Raw genomic sequence first — 17,091 nt, 5'->3', positions numbered from 1 at the left:
AACAGACTCGACTCATACCCCAACTTTGTCCCTTGCAGTCTTGTGACCCCAGGCAGCCTCTATTTTCTCACCTTTACAATGGGCACAACCGGTACCCGGCAGGTATGTCCTGTAATGCATCCATGTCACTGGGGAAGTAACCACTGTCTTGTGTCCCTCTGGAGAGTCCAGACACTCTGGCCCCTCGAACTCCCCTTTAGGAGCTCCATTCTCCCTTTTCACATCCCACAACTAGGAGGTCAAATACCTGTGCTTATCCGGGCACCAAGGACCCCACTTCAGCTCGGTGGCTGGTCTTTCTAGCCTCTGGTATTGGTTGTTAAATGATTTCACCGTCACCCCTAAGTCCCCACCTTGCAAATTTGTTATGAAGTTTCAATGGGATCATATGTATATTGTGACTTAGCCCGGCAAGCAATAGGCTTTCAGTTAATAGAAGCTTGATTCTTCTAAGAGGAGCAGGGCAGTGGGAAGGAAGGGCCTGCATCCCAGCTTTTGAATGTTGCAGGATCCACTTCCTCAAACCCTTGTCCTACTTTTCCAGTCTATCAAAATCTCTCTGCTTAAATAAACTTGATTGCCTTGCTTGTAGTCTCATAGGAAACGGCAGGATTTTGCACTTTCCCACTCTTCCTGTTATTACTAACAGCATATATCAGACTCTTAGCAGGTAAAGTGCCAAAGAACTGTACATCCATTAGCTCATTTAATTGTCAAAGCATCGCTCTCAGTAGGTGCTAGTGGTTGCTTTTGCCTATTTCCTAGGTGAGGAAACAGAAGCTTAGAGAAGTTAAGAAAGTCACCCAGGGAGGCACTGACCCTTTTTTCAAACTTCTATGCCTCTTTGTGAGTCTGTATCATCCCATCCCCTGCCTTTAGGCTAGGCTGCCTCTTAGGGGTCCAGTTCCCCCCCTCCCCAAAATTCCAGAATCAATGCACCTGTCAGGTGATTGCTTCCCAGAGCATCACCCTTTCCCTACTGCTGGGCTAACTCTGCTGGCAGTGATCATGCCATCAACAGCCAGAGAAGACCGTCCTGAAGCTGTGGTCATAAATTCCTGGTTTCCCATAAAAATAATAACACTTTGACTCCACGTTACCGATTGAGACAGTACTTAGCACATTGTAAAAGGAATGCCATAAGCCTACCTAATGCTTTTAAATGTGTAACAGTTTACAGAGTGCTTTCATTCGTCATCTCATTGCATCGTTTGGGCGGGTCCAGGCTCTTCGATGATGTGGAAGAGAAACCCACTCAACTCAACTGGGTTTGTTGAAATTAGGCAGGGGGCTGTCAGGGAAGTGACCTAAGGAGATGAAGGTGGATGTGAGCACCTCCCACCTCCTCAGACCACCTCCCTCCATCTTCTACCACTCTGTTCCCTTTCAGTTCTTAAATCCAATTGCGCAATGAATTGCTTGCCTTTTCTGCTTTGAGCCTGGCTAATAACTCCCCTCTCTCTGGCACATCCAGCTTGTCTTGGTGGCCCACTGAACATCTTGTCCCCACAGGTAAAACCCCAGAAGAAGTGCTGAAGAAGTATCTGCAGAAAGTCCGGCATCCACCAGACGAGGTGAGTGCAGGGGAGACGGGGCGGGGCTCACCTTCGCCGTCACCCACAGGCATCTCCTCTGCTAGGGTTTTCCGCAGGATGCGGCAGGAGCTGCTTTCTAAGTCCTGACTGGTGCAGAGCTGGTCAGAGCGGACGCCCAGGCTCCAAGGTTCATGGTCCTGAGCGACAGCTGCAGCTTAACCTCTCCCACCTCCCCATTCAGCAAACTGCTGACTGATTCTAAACTGCCTTAACATGAGAGTCTGAATTTAAGAAAGGCAGTATGATAAGCTATGGGCACTGACTTTAAAGTGGGCTTGATGTCCATCAGCAGTTCTCAACCAGAGGTGATTTTACATGACTGGAGGGGGAGAGGGAATACTGATAGTATCTAGTAGGCAAAGGCCAAGGGTGCTGCTAAACACCCTACGATGCCCAGGAAGGCCCAGGACAGCACCCACAGCAAAGAATTATCCGGCCCCAAATGCCAATGGTGCCAAGGTTGAGAAATCCTGTTGTAGACTTATTTAAACAGCAGCCTCTCCAGGACACTTCAAATACAATTCCTTTACAGACGTTCCATTTAGATAAAGCTTGTCAGTGAGTCTATCTGCAAGCATTGGTTTCCTCCACAAGCCACTGAAGGATACCAAGGAAGGACGGTCGGTCACAGCCCCCAAGGAGGTTATCATTCTGTTGGCCAGCCTAAATGAACATGTTCTACCATCAGGTATTATTTCAGGAATTTCTCTGTTGTGCAAAGCAAGGCAGGATTCTATTTAGATTCCCAAAGGCATGTTTACCCTGGTTTGTGGGCTTTCTAGAAGAGGAGCAGAAATAGCGCACCTGACCTCTGAGATCACTCGGGGACCACCTTGGAGATGCTTTGGCCTCATAGGCTGATTGAGAGCTGATGTCCTCTTTCCTCTGTCCCCTCCCACCCCCAGGACTGCACTATCTGCATGGAGCGCCTCACGGCCCCCTCGGGCTACAAGGGTCCACAGCCGACGGTCAAGCCTGACCTAGTGGGTAAGCTGTCCAGATGCGGCCACATCTACCACATCTACTGCCTGGTCGCCATGTACAACAACGGCAACAAGGTTAGTGCCAGCCCACGGGGCTGCTGCCACCTCCCACGTGGGCCCTGGGGTGCAAGAGCATGGAGGCCTTATTGGAGCGGCACGCAGGTGGTCTGGGGAGTCTCAAAGGCATCCCAGGGCAGCAGGAGTGATGAACTTGGTTGTTCTCAGCAGGATCAGTTTTCCACGAAATTATTATGTTGGTAAAATCTGTCTTTACCTTCCTTTTGGTCTATGCTACCCAACTCTCCCCCTGTATCCACACTGAGTGGTGGTCTGAAAGGTGTAGACTTCTGTCCCTGAGAGTCCCGAGGGGGAGTGGTCCATGATGATGGGCCAGTGGTTAGTGTTCACTCATACTGGCATGGATGGATTTCCCATCACCCTTCCTTCTCCCAGGGCTAGTGATTTTCAGTTACAATTCATTTTCTGTGGACAGCTTCAAAACACCTTTCACTGCCCCTTTAAAAGCACTAAAGATTTCATCAAAGTATAACCGGAAGTCCCTTAGGGTCCTACTGTTCGAGGAGAGGAAGACTGTCTGTGATGCTTGTCTTGCCCACTAATGACAGAGGAGTGGTATTCCCCCATTAGAGCTGGTTTCCAGGAATCTGGGAGCGTCCTCAGACGATAACCCTCTCCTTACAATGCCTAAGCCACTGAGTTTTCTCATGTTCTCTCCCGTGCCTGGAATAACCTTCATTCCCCATCTGCATGAATTAGAATTCTACTCATTTCTCCAGGCCCAGCTTGGATTGCCTCAGAGTCTGGGATTTTTGTGATATCCTCCAACCTCTTATTCATCCAAAAAAATGTTTGGCTTTCAGGGGCTGCTCTGTACTTCTCTTGCTGTGGGAAAAGAGTAAAGGCAGCAGACCTAAGCTCAAACCCTGGCTTAGTAGCCAAATGACGTTGGGCAAGATTTTCAACCTCTCAGACATTTCATTTTCCGTCTGGAAAATGGAGATAAAACAATCCCTACTTTATAGGGTGCTGTTAGCATTGTTATTCAAATTAGTATCTCCTTTGTATTATGGCTGTATGTTTTTTCCCTTCATCCTAATATAGCCCTGTGGTTGAAATTCCCGAAGTGCCAATCTTGGGATCTTTCTTTGTCTCAGGGAGCTCAATTATTTGTGAACGATGTGTGTCTGTATCCCTTGCCCAATTTCCTGACCCTAAGAAGAAAGGTTTCATCAGGACTTGGCATTTGAAGAGGTTATTTTGGGTTTAAAGGGGTTTCTTAGAACATTTATTCCCTTTTTTGATAACTGTATTCAAGAATAATCAAGTACTTTTGCGTTTATTTCCATGGTGCTTCAAAAATGTTGAAGACGCTATCCTTTATTCTCTTTTGCACTAATACTTTGAAGCACGCAGTTTTTATCTTCTTTACAGAGAAGAGGGGTGAAAAGGCCCAGAGAGAATTTATTGTATCGAGAGATTCATCCAAGGTCACGAAGCAAGTTAAGGCCAGAACAGAGAGTGGGACCCTGGCCTTGGATTCCCATCCTTTGATCACACGGAGTAACTTCCATTGCCCTGAATACAAGCTGTTCCTTTAAATGAGTAGAGTTTGAATGGAAACGTCCTTAAATAGCCCTGCAGAAGATCCCAGTCTTCCCCGAGGAGATCTGGAAGTCCTGGAGAACTCTGGTCCCCGCTGTGTGACAGAACTTTGTACACACGTTGTTCCCTGCCCACGCTTTCCTTCTCCTCACTCCCTTTCTTTTTTCAAGCTGGGAACAGGATTTACTGTCCAGGCTCTCTCCCAAGCTCTCCTCCTATCCTTCCAGAAGACACGTCACCAGGTTCCGCTGTGAAACCATGACCCCTCACGTCACTGTACTCAGAGTCCCCCACCATCCCCCCATCAGAGTCCTGAGATACAGGGCAAAGCCCGGTCTCCTTATGAAGGATGGGGTCTCTCTTACATGTCCCTTAGCATGGAGCATGGGGTTGGTGTGGAATTTTCCTCCTCTTATTTTGGAGAAAGCTTTAGTTTTCAATGGCCTCAGTAGCCAGGCAGGGGGGTAACGCAGGTCTGTTACTCATTTGGGTGCATTTTGCCCCCGACCCTAGCCCTTTATCTCTGGTACCTTTTGGGGTTGGGTGGGGAGGTCATTACTAAAACTGTTTCCTATTCTGACCTTGTCTCTTAAGGATGGGAGTTTGCAGTGTCCAACCTGTAAGACCATTTATGGGGTGAAGACAGGTACCCAGCCTCCAGGGAAGATGGAGTACCACCTCATTCCCCACTCTCTGCCTGGCCACCCAGACTGCAAAACCATCCGGATCATCTACAGCATCCCCCCTGGCATTCAGGTGAGCCCGTCCTTAGCCACTGGCTTTTATCATTTGAAGTTCAAATGTTTGCAAGTAAATGTTTGTCTTCAGTCCATTCAAGCTACTGTAACAAACAAACAAAAAAAACCACAGACTGGATGACTTTTAAACAACAGAAATTTATTTCTCACTGTTCTGGAGGCTGAGAAGTTCAGATTCAGTGTCTGGTGGCAGCCCGCTTCCTGGTTTGTGCACCGCCTTCTTACTGTGTCCTCACGTGGCAGAAGGGATGAGGAGCCTATCTGGCATCTCTTTTATAAGGGTACTAATCCCATTCATGATAGCTTCACCTTCATAAGCTAATCACCCACCAAGGGACCCCCACACCTCCTAATACCATCACATTGGGGATTAGATTTCAACATAATAATTTATGGGTGGGACCCAGACTTTCAATCTACAGCTCTCCACCCGTGGCCTCCCCAAATTCATGTCCTTCCTGCACACAAAACACATTCATTCCATCCCAATAGCCCCCAAGTCTTAACACATTCCAGCACCCACTTTAAAGTTTAAGTCCAAAGTCTTATCTAAATATCATCTACATTAGATGGGGTGAGACTCAAGGTAGAATTCATCCTGAGGCCAATTCCTCTCCAGCTGTGAACCTGTGAAACCAAACAATTTATGTGGTGATGTCTCACCAGACACTGAATCAGCCGACACCTTGATCTTGAACTTCCCAGACTCTAGAACTGTGAAAAATGAATTTCTGTTGTTTACAAGCCACCCAGTTTATGTTATTTTGTTATAGCAGCCAGAGCTGCTAAGACAATGTTACGCTATGAAAAGCCTCCTCCCCACTCGGGTCCCCCATCTACCCAGTCTCACCCTCCCCGACTCTCCGCCACTGTTCTCACTTTCTTATGTATCCTTTCAGGGTTCTTTGTGCATTTGCAACAAAGGCTTCATCCACTCCTCCCATCTTTACACAAAGGGTGACATATCAGACATATTGTTCTGCACCCTGCACTTTCTTTCTTTTTTTTTTTATAGATCTTTATTGGAGTATAACTGCTTCACAATGCTGTGTTAGTTTCTGTTGTACAACAAAGTGAATCAGCCATATGCATACATATGTCCCCATATCCCCTCCCTCTTGAGCCTCCCTTCCACCCTCCCCAGCCCACCCCTCTAGGTCGTGGAAGCACCGAGCTGATCTCCCTGTGCTATGTTGCTGCTTCCCACATGGACCACAATGTTCACTGAAGCACTATTTACAATAGCCAGGACATGGACGCACCCTGAATTTTCAATGAACAATATAGTCTGTAGATCTTTCCATGTCAGTATAGAGAGAACTTCCACATTCTTTCTTAGCTTTGCATAATCATCCCTTGTATAAATGTACCATAATTTATATTCAGCCATCTCCATTTGATGGGCATATGGATTGTTTCCAATCTTTTGCTACAACAAAATGCTGTCATGAATAACCTTGCACGCATGTGAGTATATCCGCAGAATAATTTTCTAGAAGTGGATTTTTTTTTTTTTTTGTCAAATGGTATTTGCATTTGTAATTTGATAGATAGTCCTTGACTTTTGTGGACATTTCTTTTGATTCTTCAAAAGACAGCCCTAAGGAACAAATTGAACAATTTTCCTGGCAGTAAATACAAATGTGTCCCTTCCTTCACACACTGAAGCTTTTTCTAAATGTTCTAGGGTGTTCACTGGACTCATTTATTTAACAAATATTTATTAGTTTACCCTCCTTTCCTCCTTCCTCCTTGCCTTCCTCCATTTTGTCTTTTGTTTAACAAACATTTGAGTGTGGACAGAGGGCCAGACGTGTTCTAGATGCTAGGGAAAGAATGGTGAGCTAACCAGACACAGTCCTTGCTTCCCTGAAGTCCCCCTTCTAGTGAGATAAGGAAGAAATAAAACAGGGAGATGTAATAGTCTGTAAAAAATTGAATAAAAAAACATGGTTCTTCTTAGAAGGACGTATCAACCAGTCAGGCAGAAATAAATATACATCACTAAACTACAGAGTAAAAATCGATGTGCTACTGATACAACCATGATGTGCTACAGTGATACAACCACTGATCCAAGCTGTGGGAAGCAGGGTGGACAAAGACAGCACAAGACCTTCAAAGTCTGACAAGACCTGGCTTCCAATTCCTGGCTGATTCCTCCTTAGCTGGTGATTTTGGACCTTGACCACCTGACCTTCCTGAGCCCTGTTTCTTTATGTGCACAGCCAGGAAGCTAATGTGCAGGGGTTTTGTAAAGATGGGTGATAATGTTTATATGCGCATATTGTGGTCCAGGGTACAGAACCAAGGTGCTCAGTACCTGGTCTCCATCATTAATGAGTATCTTACATGTCAGGGTAAGGAAGAGGGCCTACGTCTGTCTGTCTGGGAGGGTTGGAGGAGACTTTCTGGGGGCAGGGTACTCACTAGTAGAGGAAAGACATGAAGAAATGGAGGAGAGAGTTTTTAGTTGGAGGACACAACAGAGTGGTCAAGGGAGAGAAAGAGGGGGTGTGGAAGGCCCATAAGGAAGTGTTTAATTTGGGTTAAGATTTGCCAAAGTAGGGGACAGGAGGAGGGAGTAAGAAGGATGTGAAAGGGCAGGCAGAGAAGGGAGACTGTGGCCAGGTCGGGGAAGGCCTTCAACACCAGGGTGAAGGCTATAGATTCTCCTTGACAGGCTGGTGGTGGGGCAGGGCGGGGGGGGGGGGGCGGCGGTCCCTGAAGGTTGTTGGGCGTTGGTTAGGATTATGGAAAGTCGTGTGATTGGGAAGATGCTTTAGGAAGGCCAGTCTGGCAAAGAGTTGGGGGTGACCTGACAGACCAATTAGGAGACCACAGCGATGATTTAGCTTCCAGTAATGAAAAAGGGAGGGGCCGGGACCAGGGAGATATGGTTGGATGTGAGGGCAAGTGAGACTTCTGGAATGATTCTGGGGCTGCCAGGGGGGTATAATAAGGACAAGAATGAGAATACGGGAGTCCTGAGGAACAGCCAATGGCCTTGGTGGGAAGTAGGACAGACTGACGTGGGCAAAGTCGGGGTGGGGCCACCACTTTGGAGGATGTTCTTTTTTCCCGGACTCCAGGACCAAAGAATGGGGAGCCTGCACTCGGGTATAGAGGTGCCCGCCTGCTGCCTCTGGAGGTGCCGTGGCTCCCCTAGGAAAACCCAAGCTTGTGTCAAAGGCAATGCATCTGTGCACTGTCCTTACAGCCACTCCGTAGACCACCCCTGAGAGTCGGTAGCAGAACCCTCAGGGCAAAGTCCATTCCTGGAGACTCCAGGGACCACACAGGCTTGGGCTTTCATGACGAGTGAGGTCCTTTAAGCTCTGCCTTCACTGCAGACAATGATCCTCTGGGGGAGAGACTCTGAGCGGGGCCAAGGCAGAGTCGTGACTGCTGAGCTTAGCACCGTGCAAGGAGCACACAGCCTTGCTGGGCTGGTGCCAGGCAGGTGTCTGTGTTGGCCGCATAACAGGCAAGTCCCGGGCAGGAGAGGAGCGAGCAGAACCGTGGTGAGAATCGGCCATCAGTTGTCCAGCCTGGCTTAGAAACAGCCATGGCCGTGGGAATGTTGTCAACGTGATTTCATAAGAATGTGAAATTCAGACACCTCAGGTCTCGCGTCTCCCAGAAGACACTGTTGCCTCTTTCCGTTCCCTGTGATCTTTCCCTTCTCTGAGACTCCACTGTACTCATCATGCTGTTCAGTTTGCAAAATCATACATGATCCTGGACAGGCTATTAAAAAAAATTGTTTTAATCACATAATTTTTAAATCATTTTGGAACTGTCGTCCATAGTAAGAGAAAATGGAAAATCTGTGTTTTCTTGAAGTTTTGTCACTCTTTCATTCATTCCTGCATTCACTCCTCATTCATTTGTTCAGCCAGGATACGGTTACTGATCTACTGTGTGAGAGCTTGTACCAGGAACTGTGTGGAATTATCAATATCATATTGGCTTCATCTAGAAGGGATTTTAAAACAGGGTTTCACAGACTCTGAGGGGGGCTAGGGGTGCTCAGAAATTATAGCCAAACGTTTGTGTGTAGGGGGAAAATATGTGCATTGTTACTGGGAGAAAATCCCTCGTTTTCCATGAGCTTCTCAAAGGGACCTGTAAACCATTCTGAACCCTGATTAGGAAGCCTTGTTTTTGACTAAATTCTGCTTCAGTTTCTTTCCCACCTGGTGGCTTGAGACCGCTAGCTTAATAGGGGTGTTGGATGATGACAGTTGAATTGTCAGAAGATTTTTAGTCGTGAATATGTCAATGTATATTGTTAAATAAGAAAACAAACCAAAACCCTTGAGGACAACGGAGAAAATCCCCAAGAATCATTCAGATAATTCTGATCGCATGGCTCTTGGCTCAAAGCTCACAGGCACTTACATTATTCTGAGTAGTTTAGAGGTTAAAAAAGTCCAGAGTATGCTTCAGGAAACCTGGGCTTAAGTTTTGGCAAAGCCATTAACATAAAGGAAGTCATTTAACCTCTGGGGCTGCAGTTTTCCTCTTTTGTAAAACAAAAGAGCCAGAATAGATGATGATGAAGGTGATCAACAGCTGCTGAGTTCTGAATGTGCGCCTTAACATTCATAACGTCCCACAAGGTGCGAATCCCACATCTTCCTTATTTAAGGGGTGGGGAATTAACACCCCAAGAGAGAGCAGCTCCAGCTAACACAGCTGGGAGGCAGCAGCTCTGGGTCCAGAGCCAGGTCCAATGACTCGAGTATGTGTTAAACCACTACTCTCACTGCTGTTTGGGTCTGTTCTCTGTCTAGACTCTGTGGCCATTAGTATTCATCATTATTTGAATCAATCACAGCCTGCACCCCCTGCATCCAAAAGATTTTGAAAAATGCTCTTTCCTCTCTTTTTTTTCTGCTTTCAGGGGCCAGAACACCCAAATCCTGGGAAAAGTTTCAGCGCCCGTGGCTTCCCACGACACTGTTACCTTCCAGACAGCGAGAAGGGGAGAAAGGTGAGAGAGCAGGTTTCAGCGTAGGGCTGGGGAATTTACTTGTCTCTTAGGGCCACAAGTTTGCTCCCTACGATGCTAAACAGAACTGGGTCTCTTGGAACTCTAGATGCCCATGTAGCAAAGTCATAGTCAAGTCAACTAGAGGTAGGATGGATATGTTTAGAATTTTATTTTTACAGGGTGGTGGGGCCTGGGCTTTTGGCTTTTTCCTCTCCTGGATTTTACTGGCAATAATTCATCTATTTTAGGATCCTTCCTCTAGAGCTTTGCTGCCTAATGGCAGGTCCTGGGACCAGCACCAGTGGCAACACCTAAGAGTTTGATATAAATGCAGAACCTTAGAACCTACTTCATTTTAACAAGATCCCAAGTGATCTGACAGCATATTAAAGCTTGAGAAGCACTGCTCTGGGGCAGGGATCTTAATTTGTGGAATTTTATTTGTTTATTTATTTTTTAATGAATACTTTGCCTTTCCCCAAAAGAGTAGAGGGAAAAATCACTGGGTTTCTGGATTCTTAGTGATTCCCAGTGAGGCTTCAGTGGTTCTATGAACTCTAAAATTAGAATTAAAATTTCGTGTTCATTTTCCTGTGGATAAGGCCAGAAAATCATTGGAGTTTCAAAGCATTCCCTGATCTCAAAAGTGAAAAGAACCGTTGATTTATTGAACAAGAGGTGTGCCTTTGTTAGCTTTCTCTAGGTCATGCTGCGTAACAAACAACCTCTAAATCTCAATGGCTTCCTTCAACCACTGTTTATTTCTCATGTACTTTGCATGTTAGTGGCTGTGTCTCAGTTGCTGCTATGGGTCAGCTTTCATCTGCTCCATGTGGCTTCCTGTTCTGGAATCCAGGTCAAAGGAGCAGCCCTTCCGTGGTCCATCCCCTTCCCATGGAATGAGGCAGAGGACCAAGAGAGAATCCAAGCAGGAGTGTACAGTCCCATTAAAGCTGCTCCTGGAAGCTTGTTACTTCCACCCACCTTTCATAGGCCCCAGCAAGTCGTGGACAAGCCAGACAAGGAGCTGGTGCCCTGCCTACAGGGAGGCCCCTTGGCAAAGAGTGTGGCTCATAGCAAAGAGTGTGGCTATAGTCTCTCAGAGGGGAAGAATCAGATAGTTCGGGACAATAAGAGAATCAACCACATCATCCTGAAGAGGTGCCCAGTTCAGTGTTCCCAGATTAGGAGTCAGGGCCAGTCCTGATACCCGTTTGCCCTGAACAGCCATGTCTCTACGCTCGAGATCTACAGCTCCAACTGCCGGCTAAACATCTCCACCATCAAGTCCCACAGTTAAAATTAGAATCCTCTAGCCAAGAGCTGCTCCTCTGCCAGGCCTCCCTCTTCATGTTAATGACATACTCTGTATCCCTGGGACCAAATTGGACACATGAACATCTTGGACTCTGGCTCTGAACCACACATTTCTCCCTGCACTGCCCTCCAAACCGCTTGAATCCTTTTCTAATCCTGCCACCGCCAACCTAGTTATCTGTCACCAGAATAGTAATCCTGAAACACAGTTTCTGGCATCACTCTCCTTGCTTAACAGAAATAAAGTGAGAGGAAACAATACAAAATTGTTAGGATGGCTTTCCCTTCCTTCTTTACAAGGACAATCTTCTCTGCTTGATATACAAGACCTACTGCAGCGTGGGTCCCCTCTCACCAGTTCCTCAGCCTTATCCCTCCTGTCTGCTGTTCGCAGGTGCTAACCTTGGGCTCCTTTGCAGAGCAAAGTAATAAGAGCATGGGCTTTGGGGCCAGACGAGCCTGGGTTCAAATCCTAGTTCTGCCATTTACCAGCTGTGGGAACTGACATAAAGTTGACTTAATCTATAAAAGAATGGTGATTATTTCTAGCTGTATGGACAGGATATTGTAAGAATTAAATGAAGGTAGCGTTTGTAAAATACCCAGCATGGTGGCAGCAATCTTAATTATCCATGCCTTGGATGATATGTTTTTCCAGTGTCTATACGTCCTACCCTATTAATATACCTCATATCCTCCCCTCTCTCTGAGACTCAGCTCAGAAGCAGCCTCCTCCATGAAATCTATACTGATCCCCACCTGAGAGTCAACAGAGTCATGACTGAGACCAGGGACGGTAAAGTCAAGCAGTCCTGAAGTCAAGGCCCCCCTCTGGCACTTTCTAGCTGCATGACCAAGGCAAATCTTTTGTCTTCTGAGCCTGTTTCCTCTTCTGCAGAGAAGGGATAATGAGCATCCTGCCTCGGCCAATTATTATAACCATTACATGACCCAGTGCCTGGCACTTAGTAAGTAAACACTCAGGAAATGGTAACTCTTAGTTTCAACACCAGCTACTCTTATTACTATTACTATTAAGATTCCCCACCTCCAGCTCACACCATGGTTACAGTCATTCAGTTTTGAACCCAATGCACTTTTATCGGGTGCCTTCTTCATGCTGGTCAGGGTGTCAGGCATTCATCTTAACAAAGATTTTTCTAATGTAGCTGAATTAGAACATTCTGCAAGCCCTAACACCTCTCTGAGCCTCACCAAGAAAATAGAGATAATATTAGTACCTGCCAGGCCTGCCTCAAAGGGTGGCTGTGAGGATCAGATGAGAAAATAAATATGAAATAGCCTGGAAGAGGTCAAAACGCTTCCACCATGTCCCTGGAGAAATATTCCACAACTTTAGCTGTGGATCAATTAATACCACATTCAGGTGGTGGTGATGGCGGGGGAGGGCATAGCTCAGAAGATCTCAGATCATAAGTGCCTTGGATACCTAGATCCCAGCTTTTAAAATGCAGCTACGATGCTCGCACCTAACATCTGCTGAGTAGACGTGCCAGGCGCTACTGTGAAAGTGCTTTTCACACAGTGCTCCCTAAGTTGCGCACAACCTTCAGGGGTAAAGTGTACCATTGCCATTTTATAAGTAAGGAGATTAAAGCTCAGAGAGGTGATGTAACTTGTCCAAGGTCACACAGTTAGTCAATGACAGAGTCAAGACTTAACCTGCAGGTCCCTGACTCCATTTCCAAACCCCTTTCTATTCACTGTGCTGTTTAGGGCATCACGATGCAGGAGGGGCTAGGACCCTTGGGAGGACTCTCCACTTCCCAAGGGATAGTCTTTGACCACCACTGAAAGCCTGACCCTGATCTCCTGCCTCTTCTCTTAGGTCCTGAAGCTGCTGCTTGTGGCCTGGGATCGCCGTCTCATCTTTGCCATCGGTACGTCCAGCACCACGGGCGAGTCCGATACCGTCATCTGGAATGAGGTCCATCACAAGACAGAGTTTGGCTCGAACCTCACTGGCCACGGCTACCCAGATGCCCACTACCTGGATAATGTGCTTGCTGAACTGGCTGCTCAGGGCATTTCTGAGGACAGTGCTGCCCAGGAGAAGGACTGAACCGGAGGGGCCCTGGGGTGGGAGAGGCCATGGGACCACAGGTCAGGAAGTGGGGAGAGTCAAGGTGGAAGCTGGCGCCATGCCCTCCCAACTCCCTGTCTCCGCTCCTGTCCTGTCTCCATCCCCCCATCCCTCCCAGCCCCAGGCTGGGGGCAGCAGCCAGAATGAATAAGGTGGTGTCATCCACAAACCTCATCCAGCGCAAAGGGGACGTGGGATGAGGGCCATCCTCAGTCTGTTCCCATGGAGTTTTCGGTGCTGGGTAGGCAGGGACCCCCCCTCACCCCCCCTAAGCAGGGGGCACGGGCAGCACACTTAGGGTAGGGGCACTCCTTATCCTGGCCTTGTGAAGCCGGAGGTTCATGCCTCAGCCGGCTTCTTGCTGCTCCCACTCTGCTTTGAGAGCGGAGTTTCCGCTTTTCTCTCCTCCACGGGAGGTGAGGAGCTCTCACTGTGCAGGACTGGGGGGCAAAGTGGTGAACCGCGGAACTGCTGTGAGGTCAGAAATCCGTCCCTCGGTGCGCAGCAAGGAAGCGCTTCTTGCCAAGAGGGTCAGGGTGGCACAGGCTCCGGGGAGCAGGCTCAGCTCTCATCATCGCCCTGGCCTCTCTGGGCCCTCCCTCCTCCTCCCACCTGTGACCTGTCCAAAGAGGCATCCAGATGGATAGGCTCTGGGATTCCTCTCTCCACACATCGGCATCCCACGATGTCTCCGGCCCCTCTTTGATCAGACCCGAGCCTGCATCCCACTTAGCCTCTGAACAGTCCTCAGGGAGAGGAGCCCATAGCCTTCTTCCCAACTCATCCCAGACCAGCTCAAAGATTCCATGAGTTTCATCCAGTCACTGTGAGTGGAGCCCAGGCTGGGCTCTGTGCCATCTGTGTGCGTGCATACGTGTGTATGTGCATGTGCGTGTGTGCGCGTGTGTGCGCTGCTGGGCCAGGTTGGTGGAGGGTCCCATCGAGTTCTCACACTCTGTTTTGCAAGATGTCAAACCCCCATTCTGATGGGGATGAAACAGCTAGGCTGTGCGCCCTTGACTTGCCTCACCCTTTGCCAGCCCAGCCCATAGTAAACTTGGACGCAGAAGAAGACAGAACTATGCCTGGGACGATGTGTAAGGTGAGGGCTGGACTGACCCCTTTGTGTATCTCTTTCAAGACGAGATCTGAGCCAGACTACGAGGGCTTCAATCTGTCTCCGTGCACATTTGCTAATCAGAGCCCGGAGGTGGTGCTGGGCCCCTCACCTCCCTCATCGATTACAGGGTGACCCAGAGCGTGAGGGAGACTCTAGTCCATTCCCAGCAGGATTGGGGCCACATTAGGGTGCAGTCCAACCTGCGTCTGGGTTGTGTCCCAAGACCCTGTCTATCCCCTCCCTGACGTTCCCTTCAGCTCCCATTAAGGAAGGAATTGTGCGTCAGGGAGGAGAGAAGGGGGACCAAGAAGGGAAACCCAATCCTCCCTTTGAAAGTGGGTTCTTTGAACTACGTGTTTGGGGGAAGTTCCTCTGGATACTAATTTGAATTTATATACCTCATGTTTGGGGGGTTTGACGTATATATATGCATATATATTTCATAGTATTTGGAAGGTTTTCGATGCTAGAAAGATGGAAATGGAAGAACCTTGAAAAATGGTATTTAAGTTAGAAGCAGAAGCCAAGCTTTTCTGAGAGCGGGCTCCGAGCTGCTTGCTCTTAGGCCTGCAGACGTTTTGACTGTAGGGTGGCCAGTGGGTTCACCTAGGTGTCACCCAGCTTCTGGGTCACGCTCCCCTCCTTTTCCGAATGGCTCTAGGGGTGTTCATCGGCTCCAGCAGAGGGAGCTCTGACAGGAGGAATTGTTCCTGCTGGCTGAGTTTCAGTCTCGCCCATCAGTCATTTATCTCACCAGCAGACCAGGGCCTGAGTTCACCGCACCATGGGGCAGTTTCCTGCCACAGTGGGGAAGGAAACATCTGAACTCAACGGAAGAGACAACCCTGCAGCTTTTGATGTCACGTCCATGCCCTTTGCCAGGCTAAGGCTACGCCGTGCCAGAGATGAGCCTCATTATAAAAGCCTAGTACCATCCCTACCTTCATTCAGCACCCTTGTCAAGTGTCCACCGGGTTCCTCACCCACAGGGGATGAGGAAACAGACTGAGCGTCAGCGGGTAGATAGAGCTGTGCAGTAGGAGGTGGGAAAGCAAGAAGAATGTTTTGGCAACTGGCAGAGGGCAGTGGGGAGAGATTGATTTCCCTGGGTCAGGCAGAAGAAGGTGTGGGTGGAGAAGGGGGCGGCCAAGAGCAGAAAGAAGACGATGCAGGGAACATGCAAGGCAGGCGGTGTGCCAGGGGCAATACCCCTTTGAGAGTTCATCTTCGTACCTTCAAGCCTTTCCCCCCCCAGGGCGCTGATAGTATTGGTGCCCCGTGTCTCTTGCTCTCTAAGGATGCTCAGTAGGGGCTACCTCATCCTCATGCTGCTCTTTTTGTGGGACCTTCTCAGAAGAAGGAATCTTAAACTTCCTCTCTAACACTGTGTCAGGCAAGGCGGGAGGCATTCCTTTGCCCTCTCTCTCGTGCCAACCTGGAAAGGTACAGTCTCGGGTTCGGTGAGAACCCCCGCCAGCAGAGGCCCTGTGCATCCATCGCTTTGACACAGGAAGTTCTCCCACCGGAAGCCCTGCTGTGTTCCCTGCCCCGTGCAGGGAATCTCATGCCTTTCCTTTCATCGTCTTAGCACCAGCAGCCTAGATTCTCCCTTCCTGAATCTCCAGGGATGACGCATGGGATTGGAGACGAACCTTGTTATATGCTCATCCCTTAAAAGATGAATTGTGTATGTGTAGTTGTGTGTGCCCTTGTGTTTTCATCTCCCTTTTGTAAAGCTTGGACTTCTCTGTGGTTTTATACTTGGTCAAAAGTGCTCGTCCTGGTATTGCACTGTTGTGGGCATGGGAGGATTGGGGGAAGGTCCCGTGTGGTACAAGAAAGGACCCTGTCCTCTTTCCTTGTTTGTGGTCACTGGCATTGATGGGGAGTGGGGAGATGGTGGTTCTGGGAGAGGGCAGGTGAATGTCCTATTGCAAATCATTGTTTGGAACCAGCGTGTTTTGAAGTCCTTGGTGTTGCTCTGTGAGAGGACATCGCCACCTGGTGCTCATGAGGTGTATGTGCAGAACAATAAATGGTAAATCAACAACCACAAAATTGCCGTCAACCTGCTTTCTGTAGACCAGTGCACCGACCTGTGAGGCATTTGGGGTACCTCCCCAAGTCCGTAAGCAACCACAAACCCTTCCACTGAATGGGAGAGTCCCTTTTTCTAACTTTTTCACGTCTTTTCTACCCACATGTTTGACCAAGTTACCTAGCTTGACTTCTTGTTCCTCTAAAGGAACAGACCATGTGGCAGGGGAAGTAAGTAAATGAAACTGTGGGGGAAAGACCGTCTTAAAAGCCATGAACGTTTGCTTCTTAAAGTGCCCTTCCCCTGACTACAATATCGTGTATTTTTCAATAGTTTACAGGCTGTTGTTTTTCAAATACATGTTTAGTATTGATCATCTCGATACTAGTGAGATTCCAAAAATAAAATGCAATTGCAAAGCCAGCTTTGTCACCCAAATGTGCCTCTATTTCTGATAGTCTGTGGAGTGTGGTTAGTCTTTCCACAGATGCCAGCCTGAGCTAGCCAGTCAGGAAAGCAGGATTCTGAAAGCAGAGCCTGTGAACCCCTCATGG

At 48.2% G+C, this 17,091-nt stretch overlaps 2 protein-coding genes across 2 annotated transcripts in view; both read left to right on the top strand.

Annotated features, from left to right (window-relative positions):
* DTX4 (deltex E3 ubiquitin ligase 4) overlaps nucleotides 1-16,881 on the top strand; it is a 33,940-nt gene extending 17,059 nt beyond the window's left edge. Inside the window, exons 5-9 of the mRNA XM_082341189.1 lie at nucleotides 1,513-1,574; nucleotides 2,501-2,653; nucleotides 4,796-4,957; nucleotides 9,869-9,958; nucleotides 13,125-16,881. Coding sequence (XP_082197315.1) covers nucleotides 1,513-1,574; nucleotides 2,501-2,653; nucleotides 4,796-4,957; nucleotides 9,869-9,958; nucleotides 13,125-13,358 — 701 coding nt within the window. The 3' untranslated portion in view covers nucleotides 13,359-16,881. The remainder of the gene's footprint in view (nucleotides 1-1,512; nucleotides 1,575-2,500; nucleotides 2,654-4,795; nucleotides 4,958-9,868; nucleotides 9,959-13,124) is intronic.
* The window catches only part of LOC309605394 (olfactory receptor 4D11-like), a 117,087-nt gene continuing 104,961 nt past the window's right edge, over nucleotides 4,966-17,091 (top strand). The window contains exon 1 of the mRNA XM_082341243.1: nucleotides 4,966-6,116. The gene's annotated coding sequence lies outside the window, so the exon portion shown is untranslated. The remainder of the gene's footprint in view (nucleotides 6,117-17,091) is intronic.

Source organism: Balaenoptera borealis, assembly GCF_965194805.1.
Source record: "Balaenoptera borealis genome assembly, chromosome: 11".
Taxonomy (NCBI): Eukaryota; Metazoa; Chordata; class Mammalia; order Artiodactyla; family Balaenopteridae; genus Balaenoptera; species Balaenoptera borealis.
Note: the sequence above shows the minus strand (reverse complement) of the source record. Positions and strands in the feature narration are given on the sequence as shown.